This window comes from Eleutherodactylus coqui, chromosome 8, assembly GCF_035609145.1.
Source record: "Eleutherodactylus coqui strain aEleCoq1 chromosome 8, aEleCoq1.hap1, whole genome shotgun sequence".
In the NCBI taxonomy this organism is placed as follows: Eukaryota; Metazoa; Chordata; class Amphibia; order Anura; family Eleutherodactylidae; genus Eleutherodactylus; species Eleutherodactylus coqui.
The window spans coordinates 144489516-144512269 of NC_089844.1; the positions used below are offsets into that span (position 1 = coordinate 144489516).

General features: G+C 42.5%; 1 protein-coding gene across 2 annotated transcripts in view; it reads right to left on the reverse strand.

The window, feature by feature from the left end:
• Positions 1 to 10114: 10114 nt before the first annotated feature.
• Positions 10115 to 22754, reverse strand: part of CHTF18 (chromosome transmission fidelity factor 18) — a 56167-nt gene continuing 43527 nt past the window's right edge. The window contains exons 18-22 of one of the 2 annotated variants that reach the window (XM_066576617.1): positions 21759 to 21889; positions 16879 to 17023; positions 12408 to 12536; positions 11757 to 11814; positions 10115 to 10423 (exon numbers count right to left, since the gene is read on the reverse strand). In XM_066576617.1, coding sequence (XP_066432714.1) covers positions 10290 to 10423; positions 11757 to 11814; positions 12408 to 12536; positions 16879 to 17023; positions 21759 to 21889 — 597 coding nt within the window. In that variant the 3' untranslated portion in view covers positions 10115 to 10289. Of the gene's footprint in view, positions 10424 to 11756; positions 11815 to 12407; positions 12540 to 16878; positions 17024 to 21758; positions 21890 to 22754 lie in introns of both variants that reach the window. The other variant, XM_066576616.1, reaches the window with a different exon arrangement.

Sequence of the window (22754 nt, forward strand, 5' to 3'; positions counted from 1 at the left end):
TATAGTAGTTAAAGTCTTGTACATAGAAGCAGTATTATAGTAGTTATATTCTTGTACATAGGGGGCAGTATTATAGTAGTTATATTCTTGTACATAGGAGCAGTGTTATAGTAGTTATATTCTTGTACATAGGGGGCAGTATTATAGTAGTTATATTCTTGTACATAGGGGGCAGTATTATAGTAGTTATATTCTTCTACATAGGAGCAGTGTTATAGTAGTTATATTCTTGTACATAGGGGGCAGTATTATAGTAGTTATATTCTTGTACATAGGGGGCAGTGTTATAGTAGTTATATTATTGTACATAGGGGGCAGTATTATAGCAGTTATATTCTTGTACATAGGGGGCAGTATTATAGTAGTTATATTCTTGTACATAGGGGGCAGTATTATAGTAGACATATTCTTGTACATAGGGGGCAGTATTATAGTAGTTATATTCTTGTACATAGGGGGCAGTATTATAGTAGTTATATTGTACATAGGGGGCAGTATTATAGCAGTTATATTCTTGTACATAGGGGGCAGTATTATAGTAGTTATATTGTACATAGGGGCAGTGTTCTAGTAGTTATATTCTTGTACATAGGGGGCAGTATTATAGCAGTTATATTCTTGTACATAGGGGGCAGTATTATAGTAGTTATATTGTACATAGGGAGCAGTATTATAGTAGTTATATTCTTGTACATAGGGGCAGTATTATAGTAGTTATATTCTTGTACATAGGAGGCAGTATTATAGTAGTTATATTCTTGTACATAGGAGAGCAGTGTTATAGTAGTTATATTCTTGTACATAGGAGAGCAGTGTTATAGTAGTTATATTCTTGTACATAGGGGGCAGTATTATAGTACAGATGGTCCCCGACTTGCGAACAGGTTCCGTTCCAGGAACCTGTTTGCAAGTTGATTTGTTCGCAAGTCCGAACAAATGTTTGTATGGAGCGGGATCGCGGGTGGATCCCACTCCATACAACGTCGGGTGCAGGCTGTTCTTACAGCGGGCACCCGGCGGCAGCAGTTCTGACGAGCCGCGCCGCTTGTCAGAACTGTTAACACTTTAAATACCGCTGTCAGAGCGGTATTTAAAGTGTTAACAGTTCTGACGAGCGGCGCGGCTCGGCGGAACTGCTGCCGGTGGGTGCCCGCTGTAAGAAACAGCCTGTACCCGGCGTTCAGGGGGCCCGTACAGCGTCCCACGATGAGATCGCGGGACGCTGTGTGGTTGCTAGGCAGACGGGGACCTCCTGAAAGGCCCCAGGGCTGCCTATGCAGAGTGCCCATCATGCGCACGGCTTGATAGGCGCTCTGCATAGACAGGCCTAGGGCCTTTCAGAAGGCCCCCGGCTGCCTAGCAGCCGCAATCTGACCGGGCAGGCTTCTATCAGGCTTGATAGAAGCCTGCCCGATCCCTGCACTGTATGATGTAATGCCATAGCATTACATCATACTGTGCAGGACAGATAGTTCGTATCTTGCGAAATTCATAACTCGAATGTTCGCAGGTAGGGGACTACCTGTAGTTATATTCTTGTACATAGGAGGCAGTATTATAGTAGTTATATTCTTGTACATAGGGGGCAGTATTATAGCAGTTATATTCTTGTACATAGGGGGCAGTATTATAGTAGTTATATTCTTGTACATAGGGGCAGTGTTCTAGTAGTTATATTCTTGTACATAGGAGGCAGTATTATAGTAGTTATATTCTTGTACATAGGGGGCAGTATTATAGTAGTTATATTCTTGTACATAGGAGGCAGTATTATAGTAGTTATATTCTTGTACATAGGGAGCAGTATTATAGTAGTTATATTCTTGTACATAGGGAGCAGTATTATAGTAGTTATATTCTTGTACATAGGGGGCAGTATTATAGTAGTTTTATTGTACATAGGGGGCAGTATTATAGTAGACATATTCTTGTACATAGGGGGCAGTATTATAGCAGTTATATTCTTGTACATAGGGGGCAGTATTATAGTAGTTATATTCTTGTACATAGGGGGCAGTATTATAGTAGTTATATTGTACATAGGGGGCAGTATTATAGCAGTTATATTATTGTACATAGGGGGCAGTATTATAGCAGTTATATTCTTGTACATAGGAGAGCAGTATTATAGTAGTTATATTCTTGTACATAGGGGGCAGTATTATAGTAGTTATATTCTTGTACATAGGGGGCAGTATTATAGTAGACATATTCTTGTACATAGGGGGCAGTATTATAGTAGTTATATTCTTGTACATAGGGGGCAGTATTATAGTAGTTATAGTCTTGTACATAGGAGGCAGTATTATAGTAGTTATATTCTTGTACATAGGGGCAGTATTGTAGTAGTTATATTCTTGTACATAGGAGGCAGTATTATAGTAGTTATATTTGTACATAGGAGAGCAGTATTATAGTAGTTATATTCTTGTACATAGGGGGCAGTATTATAGTAGACATATTCTTGTACATAGGGGGCAGTATTATAGTAGACATATTCTTGTACATAGGGGGCAGTATTATAGTAGTTATATTCTTGTACATAGGGGGCAGTATTATAGTAGTTATAGTCTTGTACATAGGGGGCAGTATTATAGTAGTTAGTCTTGCACATAGGGGGCAGTATTATAGCAGTTATATTATTGTACATAGGGGGCAGTATTATAGTAGACATATTCTTGTACATAGGGGGCAGTATTATAGTAGACATATTCTTGTACATAGGGGGCAGTATTATAGTAGTTATATTCTTGTACATAGGGGGCAGTATTATAGTAGTTATATTCTTGCACATAGGATGCAGTATTATAGTAGTTATAGTCTTGTACATAGGGGGCAGTATTATAGTAGTTATAGTCTTGCACATAGGGGGCAGTATTATAGCAGTTATATTATTGTACATAGGGGGCAGTATTATAGCAGTTATATTCTTGTGTAGAATGGTAGAGTTGGAAGGTACCTCCAGGGTCATCAGGTCCAACCCGCTGCTTAATGCAGGATCACTAAATCATCCTAGACAGATGTCTGTCCCGCCTTTGTTTGAACACATCCATTGAAAGAGAACTCACCACCTGCTGTGGTAACCTGTTCCACTCATTGATCACTCTCAGGGCTCCCACCAACTGGCGATATTTTCTTTCTTGCGCTACGAGCGCACTAGAAAACTCTTGCAGCGCAAGAAAGGGGTCGGTATAGAACCGGCATATCGCAAGTGGTTCAATGGGGCCAGCGACAGCAGCACTAGCCCCATTGAAAGCATAGGGAGAATGCCGTGGACTTCTGCCACAGCTGTGACAGGAGTTTCCTTCATCCCCGCGGGGACTGCAGGGATGAAGGAATCCTCTGCCACAGCTGTGGCAGAAGTCCGCGGCATTCTATTCCATTGCTTTCAATGCTTTCTGCCAAGCCCCGCAGAATGATTATCGGGGAAGGGCTTGAAATATAAGCCCTTCCCCGATAATCATCAATAAGTGTGTAAAAATTTTTTTACAAATTACTCGCCTCCTCCTTCTGGCTCCTCAGCACTGCTATTAAGCTCTTTCAGCAGTCGGGGATTTAAAAATCCCCGCCTCCTGAAAGGGCTGTGCAGATTGCCTCTGAGGGCTCAGCCAATAGCAGCTACTGCTAAGCTATTGGCTGAGCACTCAGCCAGTCACACATAGCCCTTAGCTATTCATTCATGAATAGCTAAGATATAGCTATTGGCAGAAGTCCCTGGCATTCTCCATCTCTTTTCAATGGGGCTAGCGCTGCTGCCGCTGGCCCCATTGAAGGGACTGGCGATATGTCGGCGTGATGCCGATATCCCAGCGTCATGCCATGTTTTTTTTTGTTTGTTTTCCCCTCGCACTGCGATGCGAGACTTTAACTTTAGTCCTGCATCGCAGTGGAGAAAATATCGCCAGTGGGTGGGAGCCCTCACTGTCTGAAAGTTTTCTCTAATATGTAAATTGTGTCTCCTCCCTTTTAGTTTCATCCCATTGCTTCTAGTTTTTCCTTGTGCAGATGAGAATAGGGCTGATCCCTCTACAAATATCTGAAGGGCTGTCACTTTGCAGACAGCTATTAAGTCTCCTCTCAGCCTTTTTGCAAGTTCAACATTCCCAGATCCTTTAACCGTTCCTCATAGGACATGATTTGCAGACAGCTCACCATCTTGGTAACTCTTCTCGTAAAAAAAAAAAACTTGCTCCAGTTTGTCTAAGTGGGCTGCCAAAACTGGACACGGTATTCCAGATGCGGTCTGACTAAGGAAGAGTAGAGGGGGATAATAACCTCACATGCTCTAGACTCTCTGCTTCTCTTACTACATCCCAGAACTGTGTTTGCCTTTTTGGCTGCTGCACCACATTGTTAACTCATGTTCAGTCTATGATCTATTAGTATACCCAAAGTCTTATTCAGATGTGCTGCTGCTTAGCCCAATTCCTCCCATTCTGTATGTGGTTTTTTTTTCTTGCCCAGATGTAGGACTTTGCATTTCTCCTTGTTAAATACCATTCTGTTAGTTGCTGCCCACTGTTCAAGCTTGTCTAGATGTTTTTGAATAGTCTCTCTTCCCTAGTGTTAGCTATCCCTCCTAGCTTTGGGTCATCAGCAAATCTGATCATTTTCCCCTCAATTCCCTTCTCCAGATCATTTATAAAAATGTTGAATCACACTGGACCCAGGACAGAGCCTTGTTGTAGCTCACTTGATACATTCTTCCACTTGGATGTGCAGCCATTTCTGACCATTCTTTGAATACGATTATTCAGCCAGTTGTGTATCCACCTAACAGTTGCCTTGTCAAGCGATATTAAATAAGTATGGTATGAGGTACTTTAGGAAAATGCGGTGGATATAGTATATCTTGACTTTAGTAAAGCATTTGACAATCAACCTAGTTGGTGATTTTGTCATAGAAGGAAATTAGATTTGTCTGGCATGACATGGTTGTTACAAACTCATGCTGGCTCTGGTAAATTACTCCATTTTTATCCAGGTACTTGCATACACACTTTTTAATAATTTGTGCAAAGATCTTTTCCAGTATAGAAGTCAGGCTCACAAGCCTGTAGTTTCCTGGATCCACCTTCTTCCCTTTTTTGAAGATAGGGGCAACATTTGGTCTTTGAAAATTGATTTAGCCGTTACCTCCACTACTTCCTTTAGTATCCCAGACTAATTGATCTGGACTTTGAGACTTGAATTCATTTAAGTTAGCTAAGTGTTCCCTCACCATCTGGCTGCTTAGAGATAATATAATATATAATAATAATAATAATCTTTATTTGTATAGCGCCAACTTATTCCGCAGCGCTAGAGATAGTCTGCATTCTTTGATTCCCCCAACAGCGCAGGGAAGATCAGTTGATGTTCCATCTACTTTCTGAGAGAAAAAAGATACAAAAAAAGAATTTAAAAGTTCGGCCTTCGCCACATCATTTTTAACCAATTCATCATTTTCATCTTGTAAGCCTCCAATAGCATCTTTGACTTTTCTTTTGCTGTTGATATTCCCCCCCCCCCACCACCAAATCCTTTATTGCTTTTGGCCTCTGTTGCAAGCCTCAGTTCATTATTAACTTTTCTGACACTTCCATTTAAGAAACATTTTTGTTTTTAACATCTGTGCAAGTTGTGTTCATGCATCCTGGTTTTTTTAAATTGTTAACTATTGTGTTTTGAGAATCTTCTTTTGGAATATTTCCCCACCTTCTTGGACATTTCCGTCCTTATGAAGAGCCAGCCATTGACCTCAGAGAATCAAAACTTTTTTTTTTTTTTTTCTTTTCAGGTCTTCCTCCCCTTTTTATCCAAAATTCAAGGATTCCTTGATCACTGCATCCTAAGGTCCCAGCCACCCTTACTTCCTCACAATCCCTCCCTGTTGGTAAGAATTGGGTCCAAGATAGCAGATCCCCTTGTTTTCTCTTCTACCTTTTGGAAGATAAAGTTGTCAGCAAGAGCAGATAAGAATTTGTTGGATCCATTACTTTTACCTGAGAGATTTGCAACAAATGTCTGGATAGGTAAAATCTCTCATCACTATGTTATGCTTTTTTGAGAGTTTGGCCATCTCATCTAGAAAGAGTTCATCAATATCTTCAGCTTGTCCAGGTGGCCTATAGTAAATGCCCACAATGGTGTCCTTTCTGTTGTTCTCTCCTTGTATTCTTACCCAAACAGTTTCTACAGAACTCCCAGCTCTGAAGCTTGAATCCCTGTGGAGATTGTTTACCCAACATACAATGCAATACCTCCTCCCTTTTATTATAAAGTTGTGTCCTTCAAGCCTTGTGTTCCAATCATGTGTATCACTCCACCAAATTTCCGTGATGCCTACGACAACATACTTCTCTTCCTGTGTTAGGAGCTCCAATTCCCCTTGTTTGTTTCCCATGCTCTGGGCATTTGTGTAGAAACATGTTAGTTTGTGATCGGTGTCTCTTGTTCCCCTACTTTCCTTCTGAGTTTTTTTGTCTTTGTTCTTCCACTTCTACTAGCGAGGTTCTCAGTTGTATTAATTCGCTGTATATTTTTACCTGGCCTTTCACTTCCATTCCTATATTGTTCTAGTTTAAAACTCTCCTAATGAGTGAAGCAAGCCGCCCAGCAAATATATGCTTACCCGTTTTTGTAAGGTGCAACCTTTCTCTAGTAAACAGTCTATTATATAGGTAATTCACTCGATGGTCTAGAAATCCAAATCTTTGCTGACAGCACCATCCAGTTCACCTTTACAATTCTATTCCATGGCCATCCACTGGGGGGAGAGAGAGAGAGATTCATGAGAAGACCACCTGTGCTCCTAGTTCCTTTACCTTCTTTCTGATGTCTTCAAAGTGTCTGCAGATAGTTGCAAGGTCCTTTTTCCCTACATGTATTGGTAGGAATGGGTGGTGTTCTGTAGTACTGAAGAGTCTTGACAGCCTATCAGATGCATCTTTGATTTGTGCGCCTGGTAAACAACCTCACGAGAGGTGTGCAGACAGTGGCCTCTGTTCCGCTCTCCCTTCTTCACAACACTGTTTCTTCATTGAAGAGGACTGTGTGCTTACTACACAGTTCTTGGTGGGTAGAGCCATTTTTTGCTGTACATCTTTCTCTTACTCAGGAACCAGTAACAGGTCCCCCTGCGTGAGAACCTGGTACCAGTTCCCAAGCGGTATGGGTGCTGGCTGACTCATTCTTCCTGCTTCTTTGACCGATGTGCTTCCATGCCTCGGCTGCTGCAGGTACACTGCGCCTTTCCTTTCCTTCAACATTTTGAAGACTTTCCTCTACTGGTAAGGAAATCCTCATCTTCCTTAATACGTTTCAATGTAGCAAATCTCTCCTGAAGACTTTGTGCTTTTTCCTCCAGTAGAGACACAATCTGGCAGCCAATGTTTAGCTTTTCCTCTGGTAGGTCTGTAAACATATAACATTCGCTGCAGCTCAGCATAGGGTTCTTCTCCTTTTCCATGTTGTCAGTTGATGTCCACTTCCAAACGTCAAGCATTGTAAAGATACAGAGCCTATAAGATATTACTATGTGTATAACTATGTGCCTCTGGCAATGTCCTGGAAGCGGCTAGACCCGACACGCTTTTTGCTTACAGTAATTCTTTGCTATTCCCAGAATGCACAGGAAACCTGCAAATGATCTTCCTGTAACTCCAATATCTGGTCATAGGAGCAGTATTCTAGTAGTTTATTACTGCCCCCTATGTACAAGAATATAACTACTTTATAGTAGTTATATTCTTGTACATAGGGGGCAGTAGTATAGTAGTTATATTGTTTAATACTGCCCCCTATGTACAAGAATATAACTACTATAATACTGCCCCCTATGTACAAGAATATACTTACTATAATGCTTCCCCTATGTACAAGAATATAACTACTATAATACGCCTCCTCTGTACAAGAATATAACTACTATAATACTGTCTCCTATGCACAAGAATATAACTACTATAATACTGCTCCTATGTACAAGAATATAACTACTATAATACTGCTCCCTGTGTACAAGAATATAACTACTATAATACTGCCTCCTATGTACAAGAATATAACTACTATAATACTGCCCCCTATGTACAAGAATATACTTACTATAATGCTTCCCCTATGTACAAGAATATAACTACTATAATACGCCTCCTCTGTACAAGAATATAACTACTATAATACTGTCTCCTATGCACAAGAATATAACTACTATAATACTGCTCCTATGTACAAGAATATAACTACTATAATACTGCTCCCTGTGTACAAGAATATAACTACTATAATACTGCCTCCTATGTACAAGAATATAACTACTATAATACTGCCCCCTATGTACAAGAATATAACTACTATAATACTGTCTCCTATGCACAAGAATATAACTACTATAATACTGCTCCTATGTACAAGAATATAACTACTATAATACTGCTCCCTGTGTACAAGAATATAACTACTATAATACTGCCTCCTATGTACAAGAATATAACTACTATAATACTGCCCCCTATGTACAAGAATATACTTACTATAATGCTTCCCCTATGTACAAGAATATAACTACTATAATACGCCTCCTCTGTACAAGAATATAACTACTATAAAATCGTTATTTTTGTACATAGGAGGCAGTATTATAGTAGCTATATTCTTGTACATAGGAGCAGTATTATAGTAGTTATATTCTTGTACATAGGAGGCAGTATTATAGTAGTTATATTCTTGTACATAGGGGGCAGTATTATAGTAGTTATATTCTTGTACATAGGGGAGCAGTATTATAGTAGTTATATTCTTGTACATGGGAGCAGTATTATAGTAGTTATATTCTTGTACATAGGAGCAGTATTATAGTAGTTATATTCTTGTACATAGGGGGCAGTGTTATAGTAGTTATATTCTTCTACATAGGGGGCAGTATTAAACAAGAATATAACTACTATAATATGCCTCCTCTGTACAAGAATAGAACAACTTTATAGTAGTTATATTCTTGTACAGAGGAGGCGTATTCTAGTAGTTCTATTCTTGTACATATGGGGACAGTATTATAGTAGTTATATTCTTGTACATAGGCGGTAGTATTATAGTAGTTATATTCTTGTACATAGGGAGCAGTATTATAGTAGTTATATTCTTGTACAGAGGAGGCGTATTCTAGTAGTTCTATTCTTGTACATAGGGGCAGTGTTATATTCTTGTACATAGGAGCAGTATTCTAGTAATTATATTCTTGTACATAGGAGGCAGTTTTCTAGTAGTTATATTCTCGTACATAGGGAGCACTATTATAGTAGTTATATTCTTGAATTAGAGTACTGTGTGTGCTTGAAAATAACATCCTTTTTTTCAGGGAGGTTTGAAATATAAGCCCAATCCCAAAAATAAGCCCTAGCTGTTTAAAAAAATACACATTACATAGCAGACTCTGTATGGGTCCTCCCACTGCTCTCCAGAGCAGTGCCTGCAGTCCTCAGCAAGTAGAGCGCTTCCTTGTTACAGGATTCATAAATTTCACTTCCGATTGGCTGAGCACCACTTGAGAACCAAATCACAGCCATAGTGTTGTGTAGGTGGGATTTATGAATTAGCTGAGCTGCAGCATTGATTGGCCAATTCATAAATCCCGCCTGCACAACACGATGGCTGTGATTGGCTGAGCAGCGCTCGAGAATCAATGCAGCGCTCACTGAACCAATCAGCCAACGTTTCCCGGAGGCGGAATTTATAAATCCCGTAACCAGCAAGCAATCCTTTGTGGGCAGCAGAGGACTATGGGAAGCCTGCCGGAATACAGCGGGAGGGACGCAGACCAAACCTGCTGCTAGGTAATTAAACTTTTCTGTCCTCCTGAAAATAAGGCCAAGCGCAACTTTTTGGGGGCAAAAAAAAAAGATACTATGCAACAGGGTCTTATTTTCAGGGAAACCTGTGTATGGTACATAGGGGGCAGTATTACAGTAAGGTAAGTTTACATAGTAATACTTTTACAAATGAGTGTACAAGTAACTATTTTATCTCTTCCCTTTCCCCATTCCTCTTGGTTACTCATACAAAGATATTACTTTCCCTCCCTTAAGGCCACGGGTTCTTTTCCACAGCGGAAGAATATAAATGTTCCTTGAGATCTACTTAAAATTCTTATTTAATAGAAAACACTTGTCTGTAGTAAACTTCTCACAAATATATAAACATTATGAACAAGTTAAAACATCTCATCCATCGAACAGTTCAGTATTCAACAGAAGTCTTAGGGCACAAAATCACCAACCGGGCAGTGCCACATCTATACATTGCCATCATCATAACAGATCCTTGATGTAAACGTTCCTCCTCACAGCATTGGAAACGCCTTCATTAAATCGGAACCAAACGTGGCTGTTCCCCACAGCAGTCCCTATTTTCTTTTCTATACATTCTTCTTGGTTAGCCTTCACTGCATTAAACAGAGATAACAAATTAGTTACAAACCAAATACCAAGATGTTCTGTGGGCTAAACAATAGTGAACCAGTATAAGACAGACTGATGTGTGTGGTAAATCTCCCCCCACATTGTCTATCATTTTAGGACATCCGTAATAAAGCTCTTTGGGCGTTCATGACTGTTACTGCCTGGAAAAGAAGCTACGAATGCAGCAGACTGAATATTCTGGACAAAAGAAAAGTTAGGTCACAACTCTACCTCCATATTAGCCATCACCCAGCTTTTCCAAAAGACAGAACTAAGACATAGCTGGTCAGAATAGAGTCAGAGGCAGCTTGAAAGAAGCCGTAAATAATTCAAAGCAAAGCCGTAGAACGGGCGAGGCGGTGTGAGCCTTCATCTACGTCTCCTCCCACTGTATATTACAGATAATGCACAGGGAAGGGGTGGTGGATGAAGAGCAGTCAGCAGCTGCATCCCTCTAAAGAGGCTCACAACACATGCCGTAGCCTGGATCAATGTGTCCAAAACATGTACAAGCAAGAGCTAAGTGGTCGGAAGGCTCATTTCAGGGTGTGACAACTCCTCAGTGATCATTTCAGCACTTTATGGGCCTCCTCAAATTTGATAGATCACTTTCCTAAGAATAACTATGAGCACTAGAGAGAAGGGTAGCTTAAAAAAAATAGTAAATCATAGACAAAGAGGCCATCGACAAGACCAACACACTTCCTGCTGAAATAGGACAGTGCCAGCAGAATAGCTAAGCACATGGCCACCTCCAAATGTTGTGAACCAGTTTCCATACACTTACAGCAAGCTGGAATCTTCAATGTCATTTGGAATCCATTGAAAAGCTAATATATTTATTTCAACCCTTTTCCTGCCTAATTGTTCTGTTTTACAATCTAAAGCCCTTTTTAAAAAAAAAGGCAAATATTTTGGTGTACAACATGGAAAAGTTAAGTGCCGCCAACATCTCCTTTACCTCCAGGCAGGAATACTACAGAGCATGGAGGGGGTGAAGCCAAAATGTACAACATTAAGGCCTCATTCAGAGGCCATATTGCAAGTTGTGCCTGAGGTTTTGAGATGCAATTAGCATCAAACCACACATCTGCGCGTTATCCGATCCTCTACAGACCGCGCACGGTCACCCATAATGTCTGGGCCAACTGAAAGAGGTCTAACTTAACTATAAGATACTTCACCTTTACAGGACATTTTGAAACCAGAGACAAAAAGCACCTACCCTATGGAGTGAATACACAACTGGGTCACTACACAATACTAGCTGATGCACATTTATCATTACTGTCCACCCATTTAGGGAAGGAGTCTTACCTGTGACTGTAGAGATCGCCTTCTTTACAATTTGGCGTCCAAAGAAATCTTTTTCAGGCTGCATTTAAGAAATAACACGTGGAATTAGTAACTGGAGGAGTAAAATGTGTCCATGCTAACATGGGTCTGGGCAGAAACAGAAAATCCAGCGGAGGAGCCCATCCCCCTTCCCCACCGTGTAAGGGTCCTTTTACACAGGGCGGCTGTGGCGTACTTCAGTATCCTACAACTGTTGCTGTGATAATCGCTCCTGTGCTTTCACACAAGTGAGGATCACATCAGATTGTTCTAGCCCATCTCCAATCCACAGTAAACAGGCCGTCCTTTATAGATGAACGACTGCCTGTTTACACGGGCCAATCGGTGCTTGATTTTTATGCCTGCAGAAGTGGAAACGACAAGCCAATTATCATTGGTCATTCAGCCGCTGTGGGCATTTACACAGGCCAATCCTCATTCAGATTCCCAGGGATCCAGCGAGAATCTGAACGGGGATTGGACCGTATGTAAGGGGCCTATAATCCTGCAGGTTCCAGACAGTCATTGCCCAACCAGATTGTGTCTAGTAACTCTGTACTGGTCCTAACCACACAAGTACCTCCACTCTATGTACATATAGGAGTGTGAAGACCTGTAATCTGTGGTGCTTACCTTCTCTTCAAAAGTCGTCTTTTTCATGATGTTTTCCAGCCGTTGTTTGTGGTTTAGTGTGGCAGGTTTGGCGTCAGGTTTTCTGGCAGCCTCTTTATCAAGTTTCTTCTCTGAATCGTTGGCATTATTCTGCTACAAGACATATAAAAGACAGTTTGTGATGACATCTCAATCAGTCCCTTCTAAGGAAAAATGTCTTGGAGAACCAGACGCCTTCCATTATTTACAACAGCATACTATTCACATGTCTACAGTAACCATACAATGGGCGCTGCAAATCCAACACCGCGCAGGCTCTGTAGAAGTAGCTATGTCTTTGTTCTTTGCTATGTCAATGTTACACGGAGATGGTGCATGCTAGAGGGGTTTTCCAGGGACAGGTCATCAATAGTTTATCAGCGGGTTCATCGCTCGGGCACATGCCAGCACAGGAGTTCGGAGTGGAAGCTGCTGCTCCTACCCTGGGTAGTGTCCGGTGCGTGATTTTAATGAGCACTGAGCTTGCGGTTACACATGCCAGCCACTGATTGCTTATGCTCCATATTCCTGTGTGTAGTGGCGCTAACAGCAAAAACCTAATCAGCTGATCGCCCGGGATTTTATATGGCAAACCCCAGCTGATCAACTATTTATTCTAAGGAGAGGTCATGTTATTTTTCCTGGAAAACCCCTTCAAAGACCTTTTTCCACAGACACTCACCAAATGCTCATTTGTCGGGTGACGGCATCTGTCACGTGGCACAGAAAAATCATTGTCAGCAGCGCATCTCCCCATGTAAAACCAGGAATGTTCTGACAACAGCGATGAACCAGTATGGGGACAAATGATTGTGTGCACAACTGTTTGCCTGCCCTGCCCCATGGATAACCCATTATAGGGGCACCATCACCTTTGAGTACCATAAACTACATTATGGGGTGCAAAGCTGATGGAACGGGGATTCCGGTGAAACGGTGTTTCATACTGACCGGGCTCCCCGTTGCAGCGCTGCGTCCTCACGATGTCAGCGTGCGCCGCACAGCTGGACTCCTATAGAGATGAAGAACAATCTACATAACAGCGATTTCATCAGCCTTGTGGAAGAGGCCGATGATCTTAATGACAACAGCAATGACCCCACTTGTGTCTTCCCAGCCGGCGGTATCTGGGATACAATGTACACAGACAGTCTTACGAGCTGGCACGCTGTTTCTTTAGGGAGCCTTGTCAAGTCACAGGGGTAATCAGAAGACTAATGATTGCTACAGGGTAACCAAGCACTTAATCCTCCAGCCAGTAATGAGTCTACAAAGTTATTGATGTCCCTGCAAGTGCTGAAATAAGGCAAGTGTGCCACTAGGGGCAGTAGAGGTTACGGGTTGGTCATGTACTGCAGGCAATAGTTCTTGGCCTCAACTGATTTAGATGGAGTCTGCTGACTGTATACTGTGTATTGGGTCAGCGGAGGGGCATCACACATTCATGGATTAGACTACGCTGGTCCTTCGCTCCTTCAGGAGATAAAAGGTGTCTGGTAGCCACTTTTAGCAAAGAACATGCAAACCATTACCGTCCCGTGTGAATGTGGGCTAGCTACATGACCACTGCAGTATATAGGATCTGCAGGGCCACTGAGCTCTGCTGCGAGGCATGGCGCTGCACCTAAGTCTGTAGCTGTCCCAAAGCAACATCTGCAGCGAGATTTAATATTCTTATGTGTGCAAACGTTTCCACTCGACTCTAAATATATACTGATAGGTTAATTGGCCCGAGTGCAACAGCATCTGCGTATACCTGGGGATTATACAGAGCCCCAGAAGAGAGAAGAGCCGATGCATCATGTGCAGAGCGGGGGAATAGACAAGCAGCAGCGAGGAGATAACTGCACAGAAGTAGGGTGACGCCATGGCTGCCACACGACAGGCTGTCACCAGAAACCGCGCAGGTGAGACCCTCCTATAACACAGGGGGAGGAGTTAGTGGTTCCTATATCAGAAGTCTATACAGAACATGGTGTAAAGATCAAATGTCCCAGAATGCAACACACCAAAGCGAGCTCTGTGCGGGCACTCAGTAAGCAATGAATGCTCAGAGATTTCCACTCTGAAGTCTGCAGAATAGTGAATGCAGCTCTGGAGTAGAATACAACATGTAACTCAGGATCAGTACAGGATAAGTAATGTATGTACACTGTGAATCCACCAGCAGAATAGTGAGTGCAGCTCTGGAGTATAATATAGGATGTAACTCTGGATCAGTACAGGATAAGTAATGTATGTACACAGTGACTCCACCAGCAGAATAGTGAGCGCAGCTCTGGGGTATAATACAGGATGTAACTCAGGATCAGTACAGGATAAGTAATGTATGTATACAGTGACCCCATCAGCAGGATAGTGAGTGCAGCTCTGGGGTATAATACAGGATGTAACTCAGGATCAGTACAGGATAAGTAATATATGTACACAGTGACTCCACCAGCAGAATAGGGAGTACAGATCTGGAGTATAATACAGGATGTAACTCTGTACATACATTACTTATCCTGTACTGATCCTCAGTGACTCCACCAGCAGAATAGTGAGTGCAGCTCTGCAGTATAACACAGGATGTAACTCAGGATTAGTACAGGATGAGTAATGTATGTACACAGTGACTCCACCAGCAGAATAGTGAGTGCAGCTCTGGAGTATAATACAGGATGTAACTCAGCATCAGTACAGGATAAGTAATATATGTACACAGTGACTCCACCAGCAGAATAGGGAGTACAGATCTGGAGTATAATACAGGATGTAACTCTGTACATACATTACTTATCCTGTACTGATCCTCAGTGACTCCACCAGCAGAATAGTGAGTGCAGCTCTGCAGTATAACACAGGATGTAACTCAGGATTAGTACAGGATGAGTAATGTATGTACACAGTGACTCCACCAGCAGAATAGTGAGTGCAGCTCTGGAGTATAATACAGGATGTAACTCAGCATCAGTACAGGATAAGTAATGTATGTACACAGTGACTCCACTAGCAGAATAGTGAGCGCAGCTCTGGGGTATAATACAGGATGTAACTCAGGATCAGTACAGGATAAGTAATGTATGTATACAGTGACCCCATCAGCAGGATAGTGAGTGCAGCTCTGGGGTATAATACAGGATGTAACTCAGGATCAGTACAGGATAAGTAATATATGTACACAGTGACTCCACCAGCAGAATAGGGAGTACAGATCTGGAGTATAATACAGGATGTAACTCTGTACATACATTACTTATCCTGTACTGATCCTCAGTGACTCCACCAGCAGAATAGTGAGTGCAGCTCTGCAGTATAACACAGGATGTAACTCAGGATTAGTACAGGATGAGTAATGTATGTACACAGTGACTCCACCAGCAGAATAGTGAGTGCAGCTCTGGAGTATAATACAGGATGTAACTCAGCATCAGTACAGGATAAGTAATGTATGTACACAGTGACTCCACTAGCAGAATAGTGAGCGCAGCTCTGGGGTATAATACAGGATGTAACTCAGGATCAGTATAGGATGCAGTATATGCTGTAGCCATATGCTGTAGCACTGACCACATTTATATTGTATTTGAAGGCAGTTGAATAAGACTCAGACTAAAGTTTGGACAGGAAGATTATTGTTCAAACGAGCAAAACTATAATCAGTTTGAAACACGGAAATGACTGAAAGACTATCTAAAGTGGTGTGCTCCTTTCTCATTGCTCAGTTTCAGCTGGCATAAAAACCAGCAATGGCTTGTGCACTTTCCGTGCTGTTTAAATACTGCTCTTTCAGCATTTCACATAGGAATCCAGGAACCCTGAACGATTAGTACCCGAGAACTGCACCATTAGCAATGAGAATCATGCTGTTTACACAGGCTGCCTGGCCTGAGAGGACAAGCTCATGAAGTCACCAGGTTGTATACTCAGGGCATAAGGCTGGGTTCACACAGGGCGGATTTACCACGGAAATTCCGTCCGGAATCTCGTCGCGGCCAGTCTGCCTGCGGACGCTAATCCCAGGTTTTGCCAGCCATGTGGAAGAGATTTCTCAGAAGTCCTGTTCCCATGGGATGGCGAATCCATTGCAGCACGGATTCCTTGGCCACAGCATGTTCACTCTTTTTTTTTCTGTTGTGGCCGTGCTATCCTCTATAGGAGCGACGGCCGCAATGGAAAAGCGTGCAGCCAAGCCACTCCAAACCTGCAGCTAGGTGCCACGGGTTTTGAAGCAGCACTTTCCTGGCAGAAATCTTGCGATTTTTCGCTGTGGCCAAACCGCGAGATTTCCGCCAGGAATACGCCATGTGGGAACCCAGCTTAAAGCTCCCGTGAATAAGATCTAGGTCTCCACCCAGGATTGCAGTCTGCCCTGCACAGATTACCTTGAGAAAACTTAGTGACAGTGAATCCCACGCATTTGATATGATATGACCTTTTACTGTGATATAAGCGTGCGCTCTGCAATCACCTGTCCTGCATTCCTCGCCTGCTGAAAAGCCTCTGACCGTCTCATTTTCTCCAGTTCAATCTCACGAGCAATAAGCTGCTTGGCCTGGTATGTGAGTGGCTTGCGGGCTGGGAGGTCCGGAAACCTGCAGACATCCTCCACGTTGCTATAAAAGAAGGAACATTAAAAGGGGCCATCAGAGGAGAGAAAAACCTGTCTTCCTTCCAGCAACAGAGCCACCCTTGTCCACAGGTTGTACTGCGGTACTACAGCTCAGCCTCCATCATTTCAGTGGACCTGAGCTGCAATACCATACACAACCCAAGGACAAAAGAGGCGCTTTTCTGATCATTTTCACAAACTCGGGCATGATAAAAGATTTTACCTCTACAAGACTATTAGGCAACATCTTGAGCATTTTCATGGCATTTGATCCAAGTTGCCTTATGACTCTTAGTGTAGGTAAAAAAAATGTCTCAGATCGGAGTCCACACATGATTGTTTAGACTGAAACAAACCCTCAGCTGTGAGAAATACTAGGTCTGAACAAGAGCCGAGGGATTGGTGATGTGTATTCACATATAGATATAGCAGAGCAGACTGTCATTTGATGCTATGCATAATGCAGTGCTAATAGCCATTATAAGGGAACACTAGTCATTACGTGACAAACTCAGCTCTGCTATATCTCTGTTCAAGTGACATTTACACAACGGTGCAGATCTGCCTAGTGTTCAATGCTGCAAAATGGGTTAAATGAGAAAAGGAATCTATATTTTAGAGGTGAGGGCCATCTGCTGCAAACAAACGTGCCGCTAATATAATACCCAACACAAGCTGATGACAAGTGATACAGAAAGGAGCGCTGCATAATCTGGTCTCCAGGAGAAGTCACCCAGGGAGATTATGTAACCGGCAGAGGATTAGTGACAGCTCCGCGCCTCTCTGCCTCATCTTCTGCCAGGCAGTGAGGTAACAGCCCACATGGAAAAAAAAAAAGACGATCCATTAGTGGATTATGTATAAACAAAAAGGTCTCCTCCAAAATCCCTAATCCCTCCGTTAAAGAGAACCGCTTCTCAAAATCAAATAACCTCCCTTGAAAAGTCTAGGAAAGCTATAGGACAACCAATATGAACGCTAACACAGCTCTCCCCCAATGGCAGTCAGCCAGCTTTCCCAGAATCCTCTATGGCAAGGCTACCGGAATTAGACTGGGGCTCCACAGTGACAACGGGTCACCTGCTTGCTTCAAAATTGTGGCTAGAGAATCTGGCTTAATTTATGGCGCTATTCCAAGGGTACCGTGTTCCCCAACTCCAGTCCTCAGGGACCCCAACAGGCCATGTTCCTGGGATTTCCTCGCACATGTGATGTAATTATCAGTGACTCAGACATTGCCATAGGGGGTTCTTATTATACGATATCCTGAAAACAGGGCCTGTTGGGGGGTCTGTGAGGACTGGAGTTGGTAAACACCGATATGGTGTGGGGAATTTTTTTTTTATTTTTTAAACACTCCCCTGCTCCTGATTGCAGCGCTGTCCGCTGGTGAAGATCCTGTATTGCCCGAAAACCTGATTCCGCTCAGACCACTTTATGCACGCTCCACCATAAACATCTTGAAATGCTTGGAAAAGGAGGCAAATACATTGCTGAGTCCTCCGAAACGAAAACAAGCTGCATGCTGTTGTAGCAATAGAAGTCCCTGTTTTATTGCCACCTTGGAGTTTTCTGTCCATTCATAACTAGAGGGGCTACATCTGAAGAACCTGCTTGGATTTTTAACTGCTTAGTGATTAAACTTTTTTTCCCGTTTTTCCTCCACCTTTAAAAAAAATAAAAAAAATCGTAACTTTATTTATCCATCGTAGCTGTATGAGGGCTTGTATTACGCGGGATGAGTTGTATTCATCAAGATTACCATTTAAAATTTACCATATAATGTACTGAAAAAACTTTAAAAAAAAATTCTAAGTGGAAAGAAACCGTGGAAGGAAAAATACTCCACGCTCCAAGGGCCGGGATAGAAATCCGTATGCTAATAGCTCAAAAGTTCCATGAAACATATTTAATCATAATTAGCAACGCGTTTCGGCGCTTGCAAATGCCTTTTTCAAGCAATATAACAGATATATTAATATAAATGTTATATACACGTTATAGTGCTTGAGAGAGGCGCTTACAAATTGTTATAATTATTAAAGATGTTTATTTGAGCTATTGGAATATTGAGTCCTATCCCAGCCCCTTGGAGCGTGGAGTATTTTTCCTTCCACTATACTTGTGATTTGTGCTCACTGAGGACCGGTGAGCGTTTCTCCTGGACGTCTCTTCAGAATCCCTGGATTAGGACGGGCAAAGTGTGATCAGCTACCTGGGACACTTAAGGTCCATTCACACGGGATGAATGTAGGGAAAACGATGCCCAACACAGTTTAAACAGCCGCCGTTCAGTAGCGAATGGCCGCTGTGTATCTCAGTGAAGAGTGGGAGAGGAGCGAGAGGAGAGAAATCTCCTGCAGTGCCCCGCCCCCTGCTGGCCACTCCATAAACCAGCCAGCTCTGCTAGCTCCCTGCAGGAGCACAGGAGTCACAGGGACGAGAGTCGGGCATCATTTGCCCGACATTCATCCAGTGTAAATGGAGCTTTAGGTGCTGGTGGGTTTAAACCCTTTCTATTTCTACATTATTTTCTGTCTCCATCTTCTGCACACAATAGCTTTTTTATTTTTCCGTCGACAGTTGTGCGAGGGCTCATGTTTTGCGGGACGTCCTGTAGTTGGCGTTGGCAACATTTTAGAACACATACAAATTTTGGATCGCTTTTTATTAAATTTTTTCTTGAAGACAAGGTGACCAAAACAAAGAGTGCATTTCTGGCGGTTTTTATTTTTTTCTGACAACATTCATCGTAATGCATTACTTTGGCAGATCAGACTTTTACGGACGCAGCGATACCAAATATGCATTTTCGTTTTATTATTTAAATATTTTTATTTTAAATATGTCAAATTAGGCGGTGGGGGATTTAAAACATTATTATATATAAATATACTGCTTTGATCGCTCTTACAGTATGATGTAATGCCATAGCATTACATCATACTGCTATTGGGCAGGCAAGTCTATCAAGCCACAACGAGGGCATGGCTTGATAGGCATTTTGCCATTACAGCCTTTCAGAAGGCCCCCGGCTGCCATAACACACGCATGACTCCCTGTGATCTCATCACAGGAGGCCATACGGGAACCCCCGAACATTGTTTGGGGATTTAAATGCCACTGTCAGAATTGACAGCGGCACTTAAAGGGTTAACAGATCCGATTAGTCGAACATCTTATCGGAGCTTCTGCCACCGGGTGTTGGCTGTAAGAAACAGCCAGCGCTCGCGTTGTATGTAGAGAGGTCGTGTCGCGATCTCTCTTCATACATAGACTGCCAATACGACCCATCAAAAGGCGTCTCAGCGGTCACTGAGGGATTAAAGGGAACCGGTCACAGACTGAGCACCTGGGATGCCTTTCTTGTATGCCTCCTACTGCATTCTCCAGGAACGGATGTCAGTGTTACTGGACAGAGTGACTAAGTGGATCACATTGATGGTTCTATTACCTAACTGGACATACTGGACACACCAAGTCAGTCTTTGTTTTGCTTTTTTTAGGTTCTGTCAGAGAGCTAGCCCCTAGTTAATTTTGCATCAAAAAAACATCAAGGCAATGGATAATCATAATTATCAAACCAGCAGCCCTTTTCATCCTGTTGCTACAGAGCACAGTTCTGTTCTTAACCTCAATAAAAGACCCTTAAGACCCCGCCCCCAAGGAAGCTTTACAGACCCACCCCTGAGGAAATTCCCTGTTCTACTCATCGGTATGAGCCCCAAAAATAATAAACTTTCATTGCATGTCAGTCAAATCCAATAATTCTCACCACTTCATGTGTAAGTCTTGAAGAGAAGGATCATCCAAAGAAATCACCTCTTTTCTCACCCATCTTAATCATCTGGACACGATCCCTTATAAGGCATCGGCACTAAGCAAAAACTGCTTCATATAGTGCAGTAACTTCTTAGGTTTAATATAAAATTCCAGGTCTTACTCACAAAAGTGCAATTAAAAAATGCCTAAATCATAAATTCCTTGGAAGAAGCTAGTCTGTGAAACCCTCGGTTGGGCAGTAGAAGTGGCGTGGATTGCTACGGTTTTATACTATAGGCTTTCTTTTATTGCTCCTTTGCGAGTATAGTCTGTAATTTTGTATTCAGCTTTACCTAAAAGGTTACCGCACCATGTGAAGTAGTTTTTTTCTTGCTTAGTGTGAATATCTTTGAGGGATCGTGTCCAGATGATTAAGCGGATTGTGTCAACAAGCAGGCAGATGCTTTTAGGCTACGTCTGGTTGCGGCTGCAAGTGAGAAATGAGGTGATTTTTTTGGGATTGACTTTCACGTGGAGCGTGAGAATTATAGTATTTTATGGGCTTGAAAATCTTGACTCCGTTTTACATCTGTCTGCCGGCTCCGTGGCGATTATTGAACTCGCTCATATTCCGTGGATTCTTTATCACACCATTGGTTTCCAACCTTGGATATGAAGGCACGCTAGAAGCTGCAGTCCTGCAACAGAAGGAGCGCGCTGGTATATACAGCTACATAAACATCACTGAACTGAATAAAAGGACTATTTTTGCCTCAATCAATAAAGAGCGCAGCACACTTCAGCTGCAAGTCAGGTTATGGACAGAGCGGAGTGGAAGACTGGAGAGAAGAAAATCATTACGTATCTTATTTGTTCGCTCAACAAATACATTATTGATCAAGTCGGTGCCGGAGGACATCAGGATGCGAGAAAGACACAGGATGATTCCCAGTAGGAAGAGGACAGGAGATACTCACGGATCCAGCTTGTAGACGTACTGGCCATCCATGGTGCGCTCCTGGTGGTAGGTCAGGTTATAGGCCAGCATGGTGCTGATCAGGTCGGCCAGCTGCTGCTTCTCCTTCATGCTGTACAGCTGAGTATTCACCTGCAAGAGCAGCAATCACACACATTACTGAAGGTGCAATACACCATAACTGCCTTATGAGGGCACAATTCTCTCCTTCATAGTAAAAAACCACAGATAAAAAGGTTGTACAATATTTTTAGAGAGGAAATAATTTTTCTCTTCTAATAAGACCTCCCTCGGCCGTAGGCTCTGCGCTGCAGCAGCTTTGTATCACTCAAGTTAAAGAGATGTTGTCATACGGACTGTTAGGCCATAAAGATAGCATTGACAAGGTTTCCTATTGAGAACCCCCCCTCCATAATCCAGAGGGGAGATACGCTAACAAACCTCGGCACTCTGTCTGGCCACATGTAATACCACAATTTACCTGTAGTGGCCACTGCTAACTACAATACAAAACAAAAACACAACCACCACCAGCGGTAACATCTCCTGGCCAAGCTAGCAGTTAATGGCCATCATAATTAGTATGATGGTACAACGCCAACCCTCTTTTTCTTGATGGGGAAGGAAGTCAAAGACCTATAAGAAAAATAGTTTTTTGAGCTTAGGAACCACTGAAATACCAATTTATCAGATAAACCAGATTACTACATGAACCAGCAGGTTTTATGGATAACTGAAATTATTTTTACCCCACTCCTAAGGTTTCAGTCTCCATGTCAGAGCCATGTAAGGGATTTTCCAGGACAGAACTATTGATGAGCTATCCTCAGTTGATTGGGGAGGTCCGCTGCTTAGGATCCCCATTGATCAGCTGATGGAGGTCGCGGTGTGTGGCTGAGCACTGCAGCCCCTTTTCAGGCATGTGACATCACATTCATTGGTCACATGGCCAGAGAGCAGCTCAGTCCCATTCAACTAAATGGGACTAAGCTGCAAT